This window comes from Oryzias latipes, chromosome 15 (assembly GCF_002234675.1).
Source record: "Oryzias latipes chromosome 15, ASM223467v1".
Classification (NCBI taxonomy): Eukaryota; Metazoa; Chordata; class Actinopteri; order Beloniformes; family Adrianichthyidae; genus Oryzias; species Oryzias latipes.
This window is the reverse complement of record NC_019873.2, coordinates 20,083,149-20,098,716: the sequence shown is the minus strand read 5'-3', so window position 1 is coordinate 20,098,716 and position 15,568 is coordinate 20,083,149. Positions and strand designations below refer to the sequence as shown.

The following is a 15,568-nucleotide window of genomic DNA, read 5'->3' as shown; positions in this document are numbered from 1 at the left end:
AATTGTACGGGGCGCAAATTTAACGGGGGGGTGACAGCGGCTCAGTGCTTGGAAAAAAATCTGGTCCACTATTGGTTTCCTATTATCTGTTCTATCACAGAGTTTATGACAGCCTGAAACCTGTGAATCCCCGTCCCTGCAGCTGCGCGTTCCCATCTCCTGTCACACGCGGCTGCGTGTGTGAGAAAGAGAGGGGAGGGGCAGTGGGCTAAGGCTGCCAGGTGAAGCGGGGCACGTGGAGCGCTGCAAACGCTGCCTGGATTACGCAACACCAGGATCATCGAGTGCCTTTTGATGACTCAGCTCATGCTAATGATGTCATTCTTAACTATTGTAACATTTTGATGACGTGCCTTTATTTTCCATAAATGTATTCTTTGTTTGCCTGTCTTTCAGTTGGTGTCAGTATTTGACATAAAGACAGCAGGTAAAGCAGGAAAACAGCTGCACTTTAAGACATCATTAATAAACAATCCATCATTCAGAAAAAAAAATCAGCACAATGTTTTTACCTATTTCTTCAGACTAAAAACATTAAATATATTGGTGCTGTTAATATTTCAGATCAATTTAAATTTTATATTATTATTATTTATTGATTGAAATATTTTTCTCAGCATCAAATGGTTCAGTTGGTCAAAATGTTTCTATTTTAAATGATAAATGACAGATTTTTGTTTTTTCCAGCACTTTAAGCTTCTTTTCTGTTTTAGACTATAACAGGGCTTCTGTGTGGCAAAATAAAGTTAATATTTCTTGAAAGTGGATTTATATAGCTTTTTTTTATTGTTAGAAGATACAATTTTAGGTATACTTACACAATTTTAATAGATACTAACCTAATACATTGTCACCGCGCGGGTGTGTGTGGGGAGGGTTATGGGGGTGGGACACATTTTCTTTTTCCTTGGGGGGGGGGCTGGCAAAAAATAATTGAGAAGCACTGCCTTAGACCCTCCTTCTTAGTAAGAAAAAACTCCTGAAACAAAAACACCTCAGGGGTGTCCACATGAAGGAGGGATCCTCCCCAGGACAGACATGCGATGTACCAGAAGAATTAGCTTATCTAACTCTACAACTACATCCAGATGGGGTTCATCCAGATGAGTTGGGGGACTGCTGGGGGCGCGAGACGAGTCAGAGGTAGGAACCACAGCTTAGTGTAGGAGCAGAGACGAGGTACACGGTCACGTACAGGATTTACCCTCTTTCTCACGAGCTTTCAGCCCCTCACACCCAAAAAAACTTACATTATCGGTGCAACAAAAAGTGCGAAAACTATTGGAGCTATCCAACCGTACAGTTCAAAGCCAGATGTCAGCCCGAATGAAAGAAAACCAAGACGGTAATAGAAGAATTTGTCTGCTAGTGGATGCATCAGAATGGAGCGGAGCAGGCCCCCCGAGTGTAGCGCCCCAACTCACTGCCACAGGCTTTTTTCCAACTGGATTTTCAAGTTCAATCAAGCTTCTGATTCCCAACAATTTGAATAAAGAAATACTCAGAAAGGCAATTTTAGTTGTTTTTTTTAATCATCACGAGAATAATACCACAAGAACATGTTAAAAAACATAATTTTCATTGCAGTGAGTTTTGAGTAGGGTTTATATTTCAAATCCTAATCACGTGACCTAAAACAATGCAGTTTTTGGTATTCCACTTCTAATGCTGAAGCTTAAAAAAAAACCCTAATCACAAGTCATCAGTTTCTCAAACGGAGATGTGAAGAAAAGGGGAAGAAAAGTTGAAGAAAATGCTGACTCAGCATCTCAGCTTCCTTTAGTTTGCGCCGGAAGACCTCATTGTGGACTGGATCTGAGTCATCGCTGCCTCTGCACGCTGACTCCGGTTCGGGTCCCACAGCACCGAGCCTGTCTTGGTTCTCCGTCCCGCCTCGGCATTGGCTCCTACACGACCAATTATGTAAATGTATTTGCACGTCGGACGAAGAGGGAGGACCCGGGGAAGGGCCAGTCGAATGCTACGTGTCTTGAAAGTCCCTTTAAAAATCTCAAATCGCCTCGTTCTCCGTGCAAAACTTTTCGGTGCCAACAATTCCAGGGAGCGCACAGCACAGGCCTGCCCGTGAGAAGAGCTCCGAGCCCGGTGTCCCGCAGCGTTAACCCGGCGTTAACCCCCAGCAACATGTCCGGAGTGAAAAAGCTTCGTACGGTGAGCAAATCAGAAGATAACGGGGTAACCGAAACTTCAACTTCTTGGCACTCTGGTGCAGCGATTGTTTGCGCGCCGCCTCTCAAAGTTTATTTGAAAAAAAAGAGACATTTCGCGTCATTACGCAGTAATAACACCGACTAACGCGTGTGCCTTGACTTAGCATTGATGCAGAAAAGGGAACATTTTTGAACACTTGAGGTCAGTCGCCGTCACTTGATCGCGCTGAGCCTTCCTCCAGGTGTGATGGCTCCGGAGTCGCTGCGTCTTTGAATGGGTCGGTTGTGGCAGAGAGACGTGTCCAGGTGGACTCGGCCCTCTAACATAAGGGGTCTTGTTGAGGAGTGAAAGAAGTTACTGTGAGACGGAAAACTACGCTGGAATGGCGCCAGCAGTCAGATCCCAACAGGGTGTTAGGACAAACTGTAAATTTGAAACCGCCTGCATCCACCAGCATCTTCTGCGACTGCAGAAAGTCGAAGGCAACACTTAGAGTTCCCAAAAAGCAAGAATCTATAATGGTTTCGAATAAAAAACTAACAGTTTTTGTATTTTAAAGCATATATATAAGCTTTGACTTTTACCTATAAAAAAAGAAAAATGCTGCTTTTATTTTGAAAAATAAATCTAAATCTTACAATATGAGGTCAAAACCTATATGTGTGCATCTTAAACGAACTTGATACTCATTGACTCTACGTCAGATATATGTTTTTGCTTTAACTTAAAAAAATGTTTTAAATGGATATAATTTTATCAGTCTTATTGAGAAAAATAAACCTATATCTTATAAAATTAGGTCAAAAACCAATATGTCTGGACTGTTGTCTTAAACGATTAACTTGATACTCCTTAGCTCCAAGTCAGAGATATGCTTTTGCTTTTCTAAAAATCAAAAACGTTTTATTGCTTTTATAGTGAAAAATAAACCTAAATCTTACAAAAGGAAGTTTTAAAAAAAGATGTTTGCATTGACTTGATACTCCTTGGCTCCATGTCAGAGAAATGTTTTTGCTTAAAAGAAAAGCTTTTTAAAAGCTTGAATTTTATTGCTTTTATTGTGAAAAATATAACTTAATCTTAAAACATGATGTCCGAAATCTTCACATCTGCATCTTAAAGAATTAACTTAATACTCCTTGCCTCCAAGGCAGGGATATGCTTCCGCTTTTATTAATTAATAGAAAGGTTTCCTAAAACGTGAATTTTATCGCTTGAAATGTGAAAAAGAAACCTAAATCTTACAAAATGGGTCAAAAACCCATATGTCGGCATCTTAAGCAATTAACTTGATATTCCTTGGCTCCTAGGCAGAGATGTGTTTTCCCTTAATAAAATAGTTTTAAAACTTGAATTTTCTTGGTTTTATTGTGAAAAATAAACATAAATCTTACAAAATGAGGTCAAAAACTTGTATGTCTGCATTGGTATCTTAAACGGTTAACTTGATGCTCCTTGGCTCCAAGAATGAGATATGTTTTCCATTTTTATGAAAAACAGTCTTTTTTATCCGTCCATCCTGTTGAGCAGAAGCTCTGTTGAACATTTGGAGAAAGATAAAAACTGGAGATACGGCAGCCGTGGTGTCAAAGTTTGCTCTATATTTTTACTTTTATCTGTTCTTTTTCTTTAGAGAAGATTAGAGAAACATGTATTATGATTTATTATAAATAAACTTCCACAAACACTTTCAAATACAGCTTTGAGTGCTTGAAACATAAAAAATTGTAATATTTACCAAAACAACCATTAGAAATATACGATTTCATGTCTGACGCAATTGGGCAATTAATGAGTTCCAGTAGATTATTTCATCTTTTTCCAGTTAGACAATGGTGACTAACCCGTGCGAATATTGAAGGCGGGGCTCCTCCAGCTCTGTATGAAGGATGTACGGAGGAGGAAGAGGGATGGGGACGAATCGTGCATGAGCAGTGCCACATCATCACGGATTCAGCTGGCAGCACACAGGGGAACATTGTCCAGCCGGTTTTCTCCCTCCCTCCACCCCGTCACCACTCAATAACCCTTTCCTTGTAAAACACCCGTTCTCCACACCCTGGTTTAATATGTCAGCTCTGACATAAAAGCAGAGTTGTCAAACCCGCTCAAACTTCGGTAATGCGCTGTGGGACATGCATGTGCAACGTCCTGCCTTTGTCCTTCTGCAGACCATGCAAATCTGTAAACAAATAACAATATTTACATTTCTGTCCACATGTTAGTATTCCAAATGGACAAAAGGATTTTTTTTCACGTTGGAGTGTTTTGGGGATTTTTTCTTTTTTTTTTTCCCTGTTGGAGGATGGCCTCTGGGTTACTGAGCTCATGGAAAAACTTCTTCTGAGTCACTTTTCTGCTGTTTCAGGATCTCAACCGGGCGACCAATGTGGTGTACCAGGCCCACCATGTGAGCCGGAGCAAGAGGGGGCAAGTAGTGGGCACCCGAGGGGGATTCAGGGGCTGCACCATCTGGCTCACTGGTAAATTTACTCAACAAAATTCTCTTTTTTTGTTATAATTTGGCTCCATATTTTGCTGTCTATCAGTATTTATGAGCCAATTAGATGTAAGTTTGCAAAAGTTTAAACGGATTGGTTTAATGTACCCGCTAGGCTTGTCTGGTGCTGGAAAGACTACAATCAGTTTTGCTCTGGAGGAGTATCTAGTATCCCACGCCATCCCTTGCTACTCGCTGGACGGAGACAACATTCGTCACGGTTTGAACAAGAATCTGGGCTTTTCCTCTGAAGATCGTGAGGAAAACATCCGGCGTGTTGCTGAGGTGGCCAAACTGTTTGCTGATGCTGGCCTCGTGTGCATCACCAGCTTCATCTCTCCTTTTGCACAGGTCCGAAACTGTGCGATGAAAGTATCATCTACATCTGAAAGAACTTCTGAGTTTGACATGTGGCGAGTTAAAAAATGGCTGTATTCCTCCGCAGGATCGCAGTGAGGCGAGGAGGATCCATCAGAGTTCGGGGCTGCCATTTTTTGAAGTGTTTGTCCACGCTACTCTTGAAGTGTGTGAAAGCAGGGACGTTAAAGGACTTTACAAGAAGGCCCGTGCTGGAGAGATTAAGGGTTCGTTTGGCTATGTGGCTCAAAACAAGCTTTCTTCAAGTGTTTTCCTACTAACACAGCGCTGTGAGCAAACAGAGGTGCTTCTGTAAGTACTGTAAATGCAGTTTTATGAAACAATCTTGTGTTTGTCTCCAGGATTCACAGGGATTGACTCAAATTACGAGCGTCCAGAGGCACCGGAGCTTGTTCTGAAAACTGGAGAGCTCTCCGTAAACGAATGTCTCCAGCAAATATTGGAACTGCTTAGGGAGCAGGTACGTCGGACAATGGGTTTGCAATGCCGGGGTTGGAAACAGGATGCAAGTTGCGTCTCATTTAGGTTTCCATTGTGACATTTGAAGTTTCTCTGGACAAGCTATTTGCAGAGCAAATATTAGTTTTTAACCACACGGCTCAACTTTAACATGAATCAAGGGCTCCTGTTTGAGTAAATATCAAACCTAAAGCCTATTTTATGTAGAATAATAGGCTATTTGTGTTAAGAAAACTGACGTGACATTTGAAATTCTCATGAAGATCCCATGTAATCCATCACTTTCTCTGCAAAATATCAAAACCGGTATCATTTTCCCCGATTTGGCTAGAGGAGAAGCTTTTATCGGGTCAACTACATGACTTTTGACTGCAACGACTACAGACCAAACAAAGTCAAGGCTTAATTTGTCAGAATACGACGTGTTTACATCTACCATTTCAAATGCAAATGAAAAGTGTGGCTGCTTCTGTCATCAGGCCTTTACCCCTGGCAAGCGAAAGGGTTTCTGATAAAGGAAACAAGCTAACATGGCTTTTACAGCCTTGTTATCTAACCGGAGAGCGACATGATGAAATCGCCCCAAGTGCCCAGTTTGTATTTATAAAACTGCCATTCTAGAACTGTACATGTTATACTTGAAGGTCATGTTTGGACTTGAGGAAGCATTACACTACAAAACCATGGTGATCTTGTGATAGAGCAGCTTTTGGGAGTTGTCTGCAGTTTGACAAAAGGAAAAGAAAAATTGCGAAACACAAGATGATATCTCTGATACGAAGTATCTTGATGAGTGTACCAATCAAAAGTAAGTAGGAGTTTAGATTCTGCAAAGTCATTGTCAGCTTTGAAGCTGAGTGGCTTTTCCTCCAGTTGCAGCAAGTGTCACTTAGTCATTGTTATCTGAGCGTTTTGTCTCAGTTCAGGTGGATTAAAAACTGTGCATGACCTTCACACAGAGTGAGCACCGCCTTATCATACAAAACAAAAGCCCTATCGAGTCTTTAAAGACAAATGATGCGCTTAATCCCAGAACACAAAAAAAGTACAAAATAATCCCTTCTTGGTTAACTTTAGCACAGCTAATTTCTATGAAATTCCTTTAAAGTTCTCAGAAAAATTGCAAAACCTCTTCACCTTTTTAGATTTTTAAAGCTCATCTTTCAACAGCAGTGGTTTAAGATTCTTATGAATACATTTTTTGGACCAAAATGCACAAAAATGTACTTTTCACCAGTATATTGCAATGTAAAATGGTTTGTCGTAAGAGTGCAACACAAAGAATGTCCAAATATAATCCCAATACACCAAGAACAGGAAGCCCATAGTGGTAGTTTGCTCTTTAGAGTGACTTTTGATTCCTACGCTGTTTAGATCGCCTGTTGAGTCACAGGTTAATAACTACACAGGAGGCAGTAGGGGGGGGATGCAAGAAAAAAACTAAACCAACAACAAAAAAGTTAACAAATCCTTTGATTCCTGAATAGAAATAAAACTGATTGAAAGCTCAAAATCCTGTAATAAATAGGAAAATCTTTCATGTTAGCAGTTTCACGAAGGAACAAGTGTTTTGACTCTTGTGAATGTTAATGACTGAGCAGTTGTAAAGTGTTTCATTTGACATGAGAAACAAATAAATCCGACCTTTTAAAGATATGAATCTCTCTTTGTGCAGAATATTGTTCCAGGGGAGATCATGGAGGAGGTGAACGAGCTCTTTGTCCCCGAGAACAAGCTGAGTCTCGCCGTGGCTGATGCAAACAGTCTGCCCACCATTAGCATCACCAAGGTAACTCATCCCTTGGCTTGTTTAGGAGCAAAGGGCTGCTCCAGATTACATTCTCCACCTCATTAACTTCCCATCTGCTGCTACTTCTTGAAGCGGCAAAAGAAACGTTTACAGACCAATCAGGTCAATTGGCAGCAGTTTTTCGGTTTAAAGTCCCACTCCAATCATCTTTGATCTATTGTAAAAACGCTCCCAGTGATCCTTTGATTATGATGATGCCGTTTTTAGGCTAAACCAAAAAACCTGTGCTGTTTTCTAGGACATAGTTTCTGCAGAGTGGCAAGAATTCATTTTAAATTTGCCTCAAAGTTGTGAGCTCTAATCTCGCCCTCATTTCCAGTGATAACCTCAACCTAACAATACTGGTGCAACAAAAATGGCGAGCATTGGAGGTGTCCAGCCGTACAGGTTTGAGGAAAACGAAGACGTTGTCTACAAGCTGATGCCTTAGAATGGAGCGGAGCAGGAAGCTGATTTTAGTACCTATGTCACTGCTTTTTCCAACGTAATTTTGTTATCTGCTCCTGTTTCACAACAATTTAAATCAAGAAAATACTCAGAAATGCAAATTAATATGTGTCCTCCATCATGAGAATAAATGCCACAAAGACACGTTAAAAACACCCAAAACATTATTATTTGTTGGAATGGGTCTTTAAATTAGAATTACAACAATTGCTTAATTATTATTCTGATTTCCTAAAGCTTTTGACACAATAAATCATAAAAAACTACTGACTGAACTAACCAAATTCAATTTCTCATTGAAAACTATAAAATGGAAATTTATCAAATAGATCTCGGTCAGTCAGGATAAATCATCATCATTCCCCTTCTCTCCATATCTCTACAGGTGTCCCGCAAGGTTCCATTCTAGGGCCTCTACTTTTCTCTCTCTACATTAATGACCTCCCTTCTGTTTGTTTAAATGTCTTCATTCAGATGTATGCTGATGATACTGTCATTTATGCACATGGCAAAAACACATCTGAGGTGGCAGAGAATCTCACCAGAACGATGGGACATGTTGCAGCATGGTTGGAACAGTCGAGTTTAAGTCTCAATGTAAACAAAACAGTTGCAATGTTCTTTACCAAGAAAAACCGTGAAAATGTTCTGGCTGATGTTTTTGTGGCAGGAAAGAAAATAGAAGTTGTTGAAAAATTCGAATATCTTGGCATTTTAATTGATACAAATTTCAATTTTAAATCTCAAATCCAGAAAATATGTAACCGTATTAAGTTTAACATGTCTAATTTTAGATTTATTAGGGCAAATCTGTCACTGCAAGCTGCTACAATATTCATGAATGCAATGATCTTATCCCACATGACATACTGCCTCACTACCTGGTCGCAGGCAAACAAATCAGCATTAAAACCTCTGGAGTCACTTTACAAAAAATTAAAATACTGGATAAAAAACCTTTATGACATCATTACTGTGACATTTTACAAAAACACAAACTGTTAAGAGGCAGAACATCACTAAGTATACAAAACTATGCCTGTTTTATAAAATCATCAATGGACTGTCATCCCCTCCACTCAGTCAGTTTGTCCAAATAAGATCATTCTTCCAAAGATGACAAGAGGGTCAGTACGTCAAGACTGTATAGTTCCTCTACGGAGAAGAGCCTTCAGCCTTCTCCGTAGGAGCAGCACAAGAGTGGAACTCAGTTCCTCACATTATTAGAGACCTCACCTCATACACTCTGTTTAAAAAGCAGCTAAAAAACTGGTTCATATCAGAACAAACATGTCGACTTTGAACTATTTTAATGCCTGCCCCTCCTTGTCTGATCTGTCATCTTTGTGTCTTTTGTATTTGTTTTTGTGTTTCTCACTGTGCGCCCATTCTATGTGTTTTAAATGATTGTCTATGGTACATGCATAATTTCTATTAATGTATTTAATTCATGCTTTGCACATTTTAGGTTGACGATTTGACAATACAGATGAAAAATAGCCTTTGGGCTAATTCTGGCCCATTGCAGCCATGCCTTTAATGTGCACTGTCCCTGTTAAATAAACGAATAAATAAATAAATAAGTAATTCTCTTTTTTTTTCTCTCTGTCAACAGTTGGATCTACAGTGGGTTCAGGTCTTAGCTGAAGGCTGGGCCAGTCCTTTAAAAGGCTTCATGAGGGAGAGGGAGTTCCTCCAGGTTATGCACTTTGGCAACTTATTGGATGGTGAGACAATCACTTTGTAATCTCTGTGGTTTTTACAGCCAGGTGAACTGCCTTCTGCCGGTGTTGATCTAATAATAGTGGTTTAACGGGTTAAACTGACAGATGATAAAATCATATTGCAAGTGTTTCTTTTTCATTTCAAATTATTAAAAATTTCTGGTTTTAGCGCACAACAAAGCACCTCCATAGTTTTTTTGAAATTCATATAAATGAGTACTTATCGCTTTTCCTGCTCCATTGCAGGTGGAGCCATCAACATGTCTATTCCCATCGTGCTCCCCGTGACCATGGAGACCAAGCAGGAGCTGGACGGCCACGCCGCTGTAGCTCTGGAGTACCAGGGCTCACGAGTGGCCATCCTCCGAAACCCAGAGTTTTACGAGCACCGTAAGGAGGAGCGCTGCGCCAGACAGTGGGGCACCACCTGTCCACAGCACCCCTACATCAAGGTAATTTGTGTCCCCAGCACACAATTCAGTCAGCTCACAAAAGTACTGAGGATTTATTTGGGTGTACAGATGGTAATGGAGGGAGGTGACTGGCTGGTCGGCGGCGACTTGGAGGTCCTGGAGAGAATCAAGTGGAACGACGGACTCGACCACTACCGCCTCACTCCCAAGGAGCTCAAGCGAAAGTTCAAAGACATGGGATCAGGTTAGAAAGGCTCACTAATACGCTATGATCAGGGCACACAAAAGGATGAGTCAGCATATTCTAGGAGCAGTCTTTTAAAACAGCGACTGAACATTATTAGCAGGCATGGACAAAAGAATAGCTGATAACCTTAATGCTGTTCATACTGAGCCCAAGAAAGTCATGTGACCGATTCCAATAGAAAGTCTATGTAAGCATGTTGTATCAAAATAAAAAAAACACTAAAGGGGACAAACAAAAGCCATATCTATGCATATAGATATCTAACTTAAGATGATAAGTCATTATTTGATTGGGGGGGGGGGGGATGCAAGTTAAAAAGATACATATTCATAAAAATACATCCACATGCACATGTAAATGATGACATTATAATTACTCTTAATCATAATGGACATATTTAGACATAACACAGCAAATCCATTAAATTAAAAAATTGTCGAAAACATTTTTATTATCGGTTATTGCTTGAAAAGGAGTGGTAGGAAATGAATTTATACAATTCCACCTCTATTTTGCTGTACTTTACTATTTTACTTTTTTTTTATTTTGACATTATTGTCATATTCTAGTTCCTAACTTCTAATTAAATGCATTCAGTTAGTCCAGAAATTACTATTACTTATTAAAGAATTAGTATCAAAATGGAGAGCTTGTAGCAAAGTGATTAATGATTATGATCAGTAAAGAGTATGGCACTAATTTTAATCGACATATATTTTTTTAATAAATTAAACGAAACTTTCTAGTAAAAAAAGATTTTTAAAAAGTTGTTGTGGTTTTAGTCCTGTGGTAATACAGAGTTAAATAATTCCCCAAATATCTATTACGTCCAGCAGTAACTTTGCTTCCACAGTCATAGGTTCACATCTCCAAATGTCATTTGATCACAGCAAGACTGAGGACATGCATTCAGCCTGACGCAAGCATTTCTCTGGCTAATGTTTAGTGTCTTAACTAGTGAGATCGGTTTAATATTTCTCTTCACATTTGCTTTTTCGGTCATTAACCCTTCTTAATCGTCCTCATCTAACCCGGGCGCTTTACGGGAACCGCAAAAAGAGCTGTGTTATTCTGAACGCAGCTTGATGCGCCAACAGGAGAAACCGTCATATAAAATGAGGAAAACTGAACATGCAAACAGTCTTTTTTTACTCTGTCCCACTGTGCGTGACTGCATGTGATTTCGTAGATTATTATCTACCAGAAAATATGCAAAGCAGCCGTTGAGTCATTTATTAAAACAAGCAGGTTGTTTAGCTATGGACTTGTTTGTTTTTCCGAGTCTTTGCAAAGGACCTGATTTTGAAATATAGTAACGCAAGGTTGTGTCTGTGGAGTGGAGTCATATCCTTCTGATAGAAGATGAACAGATATGTCTCAATTTGCTCTGAATAACTTTGAGATGACAAGATGAAAGATTTTTCTTTATTTGTAAAGAACTTCTGTTGTTTTATTTTCTAATAGAGGTGCAATGATTCTTGTTTATGATTCAGTTATGCTCTGAGATTTATGTCGTTTTTGTATCTTTGACTCTAAAAAAAAGAAAATATATGTCTTTAAAAGAAGCACATTTCCTTTTAAAGTCACATGTTGAAGGCATGTTCTTTTTTCTTTCACCCATGACCACAGCGACGAGTTACCACTGCTCCCTTTTTTCTAACACCAACCGGTTTTACAAGACAAAGAGGGCCGTTTCTATCCACTCCCAGGAGACAGTGCCAATCCTCAAATGTTGCGTGCTTCAAATAAATCACCACCTTCATAGCCTAAAAAGCGATAGGACATGTTATAGACTCTCCTGCTCTAAAGCAACATCACTAATGTACAATCCTTCACAACCCTTCCTTTAATCATTGTAAAAGAAACAAAAGATCTATGAAATCTTCTGCAATTCTTTTTTATTTTATTGAATAGGATTATTTTCACAAATTTATCCGCTAGTATATTAATATGGACTAATTTATTTAGTTCAATAAACTATACAACTCCCATGAGTGTGATTTTAACCTTGTGCTATCTTTTGGGGTCAAAATGACCCCACCCTTACATTGACGTGTTCTCCCTACCATGACAAAGGTGGATAAAGGTGGAAAGATTTCATGTAATCCATGGACACCAATGAAGATCAGAAATCATTGAAGAAAAAAGGTTCAGCGCTGTCTAGTGGGTCTAGATGACCCAACTCCCAATGTTAAAGTGCCTAGGATGGCACAAGGGTTACGAAATTCATAGGTGAAGACGTGTTTTGCTCTATGCATCTAACGTTGAGCAAATACTGCATCATGCAGCCAGTGAAAAGACGTAACATCATTAAAACATTCACGTCTTTTATTTGAGTAAAAGTGACAAAAGAGCTTTTTTCCTTTTTTTGTTTTTTACTAAAATCCCTCCGAAACGAAGCCATCTTAAGCTTAATCAATTATTAGTCACATTTATTTAAAAAAAAATCATTTTCTCAAAAAGGAAATGTTTGAACTGGTTTAATATTTCTCTGTTTTTTTTGTTTCCTTTTTTTTTACCTGCCAGTAAGAAAAAAAAAAACCACATGCCCGTATTATGATAAGAGAAAGATAGGTGTAGCATGTTTTGTTTGCCTGTGACACATAGTAAAGACTACCACACCCTATGACAGCTAAATTAATAACAACAACAGTTCAAAATGCCGCTACGATGATGAATAACTCTGTTGTGTTCACTTTGCTTCTCGTCAGATGCCATATTTGCTTTCCAACTGCGTAATCCGGTCCACAACGGTCACGCCTTGCTCATGCAAGACACTAAGCGCCGCCTGCTGGAGCGAGGCTACAAAAACCCTGTCCTTCTCCTTCACCCGCTCGGAGGTTGGACCAAAGATGATGACGTACCTCTGGAGTGGAGGATGAAGCAGCATGCCGCCGTCCTGGAGGAGGGGGTCCTGGACCCGGCCAACACCATCGTCGCCATCTTCCCTTCTCCTATGATGTACGCTGGACCGACAGAGGTGAGGAGCGCGAGGTCACTCTGCAGCCAAGGTCCGTCAGTACAAACCTCACCATGTGGATGAATGTGTGTCTTCCAGGTTCAGTGGCACTGTAGAGCCAGGATGATCGCTGGAGCCAACTTTTACATCGTAGGCCGGGACCCTGCAGGCATGCCCCACCCAGAGACAAAGAAAGACTTGTATGAGCCCACCCATGGAGGGAAAGTTCTCACCATGGCTCCTGGCCTCACCTCGGTGGAGATCATCCCCTTTAGAGTCGCTGCGTACAACAAGGCCAAGAAGGCTATGGACTTTTACTCCCCAGAACGGTGAGTGGTTAAAGATTTTTTATTTTTTATTTTATTTTTTTACAAATTAGCCTTTTGAAAATGTTGTAGTCCTTGCTCAGGGATCTGCAACCTAAGGCCCCAGAGCCCCATGCAGCTTTTTTATCCCTCAATTGTCTTTAGTTTTGAAAAAAAATGCTAAAGATTTGAATAAATAACTAATTTGTAGTTTTAGTCGAGTTTTCTTGTATTAGATTTTTAACATGTCAGATAATTGATGGTAAAAAGTTGAATCTATTAGTTTTAGGATAAACTTACAGCTCATATTTTGATCGTCTAGTTGCTGTTTAGACGCAAAGTTCTTAAAGTAATATCATTTATGTTTAAAAAATAAAAAAAAAGATTCTACACACATATTATCTTTATATTCAATAGTAAAAGGAGAAATGGATGAAGGTGCTCTAAATGATAAAAAAAAATCTTGTTTGACTATTGCATTTTTTTAAGTAGACGGAGCTTATTAAACACAGGAAGTGTTTTATTTTGAAAGGAACTTTTATTTGCTGATGTCAAACGAAAAAATAATAAGTTTCGATTGTTATGTACGGAAATATAAAAGGGTTATAATTCAATTATTGTAAATATTTCAAAACTATGAATTTCCTGCTGGCCTCATAAACAGAAATGAAGTGTATTTTTCTGAAGGGGGGCTTTCCGGCCTTGGCTGGGTTTTTGATTAGACGACTAATGATCCTGTTTTCGTTTTAGTAATGCTGAGTTTGAGTTCATCTCTGGAACCAAGATGAGGAACTTGGCTCGCACTGGAGAGAACCCCCCTGATGGTTTCATGGCCCCTAAAGCATGGAAGGTGTTGGTGGAGTACTATACTTCTCTACAGAAGAACAAGTAACTGATGTTCAGCTCTCAAGACAACCAGCATAACTTAAAAAAAATACTTAGCTCTTAATGGATTGGAATATTTACACTCTTTTTTCCTTCTTTAAGTCACTTACTCTTTATAAATAGAATGAACTTTACTTTTCATAAACAATTCATTTCTGTGGAGAATGAATCATCTGTGTTCTAAAAATTTCAGAAATCCTAAGAACTAAAAGTATTTTAACATTCCAATACAATGATGCAGTATCTAAACCCATTATTATTTTTTTATGCATAATAACTTAATATTTAATAAGTTAAACCTGAGATTATTTTTTATTTTGTATGATATATGTTTAGAAGCACATTCCAAGAATGGAAAATCATAATGTCTTTTCATATTTTGAAGGAACAGAAACAAATCTATGTACTTGTCACTTTTTATATAGCATTTTAACATGACAATTATAGAACTGTTTTTGTATTAAACCTGAAAGAAAAGAACTTTGTAGTTTTATCACTGCATACAACAGCTACCTTTATAGGTGTATTGTTTTTATAATGTGAAAGTGCCTTTTTATTCTTCTCTTGTCTTTATAAAACTGAATTTTAATTTTCTTGCTGTTATTTTAACTGAAACGTCCAAGATCTTTATGGCATTATGAACTGGGTGTGTACATTGTTTTAATGGAAACTTGCTGCTTTAGAAATAACCTGGAAAAAGCAATGAATAAAATGAAGTTCTTTCTCGTTATGAATTATTTTTAACTGTGTGATTCTTCGGTCAAATGTATTTTACCTTAAAAGTATACCAAAGTCTCTTTTTATGCCATGTAGCTCTTCTAAACTGTGTACAATGCTGCCATCTGGTGGCCAAAACTAATACTCAAAAAAAGACATTTCTGGAGAAAGAAAAACGATTTCTTTAGTTGAGTGTAAGATATAAGTTAAAAAATGAAGATTTTACTGGTCAAAATAACAAAACACTATGGTACAGATGTCTTTATTATCATTTTATAGAGAATTTGGGGGTTTTAGTGGGAAGCTATGAATTTCCAATCAACTATGATGATTCAGTGAAACACTCTAATGGCTATAACATTTATTGACATTTGTAGTTGGTAAAAAATATGCTTTGACTTTAGATTTGCTTTTCCCCCTGAGTTTATTTCAAGAGATTAAGGAGATTGTTTCACATTATACTTCAGTGGCTGTAAAAATTCAACAAGTCATTAAGCTGCAAGGTAAGATCATTGCTGTAAAATGAGTGTTCCTTTCTAAGGAGAGTCAGTC

The 15,568-nt window shown here is 38.7% G+C and overlaps 1 protein-coding gene across 1 annotated transcript; it reads left to right on the top strand.

The window, feature by feature from the left end:
- The first annotated feature begins 1,816 nt into the window (after positions 1-1,816).
- On the top strand, positions 1,817-15,033 carry LOC101171603 (bifunctional 3'-phosphoadenosine 5'-phosphosulfate synthase 2). The gene is made up of 12 exons (XM_004077092.4): positions 1,817-2,172; positions 4,541-4,655; positions 4,788-5,023; positions 5,118-5,256; positions 5,392-5,510; positions 7,185-7,298; positions 9,382-9,493; positions 9,737-9,942; positions 10,012-10,147; positions 12,862-13,130; positions 13,209-13,438; positions 14,165-15,033. The coding sequence occupies exons 1-12, from the start codon at positions 2,146-2,148 to the stop codon at positions 14,304-14,306; spliced, it is 1,845 nt and encodes a 614-aa protein (XP_004077140.1). The 5' UTR covers positions 1,817-2,145; the 3' UTR covers positions 14,307-15,033.
- Positions 15,034-15,568: the final 535 nt, after the last annotated feature.

Bases quoted from the DNA above. Each gene is read 5' to 3' on its own strand.
- LOC101171603 (XM_004077092.4), top strand. From the start codon at position 2,146: ATGTCCGGAGTGAAAAAGCTTCGTACG. The intron at 5,024-5,117 runs GTCCGAAACTGT...ATTCCTCCGCAG, and splicing joins TCATCTCTCCTTTTGCACAG to GATCGCAGTGAGGCGAGGAG. The intron at 9,494-9,736 runs GTGAGACAATCA...GCTCCATTGCAG, and splicing joins CTTTGGCAACTTATTGGATG to GTGGAGCCATCAACATGTCT.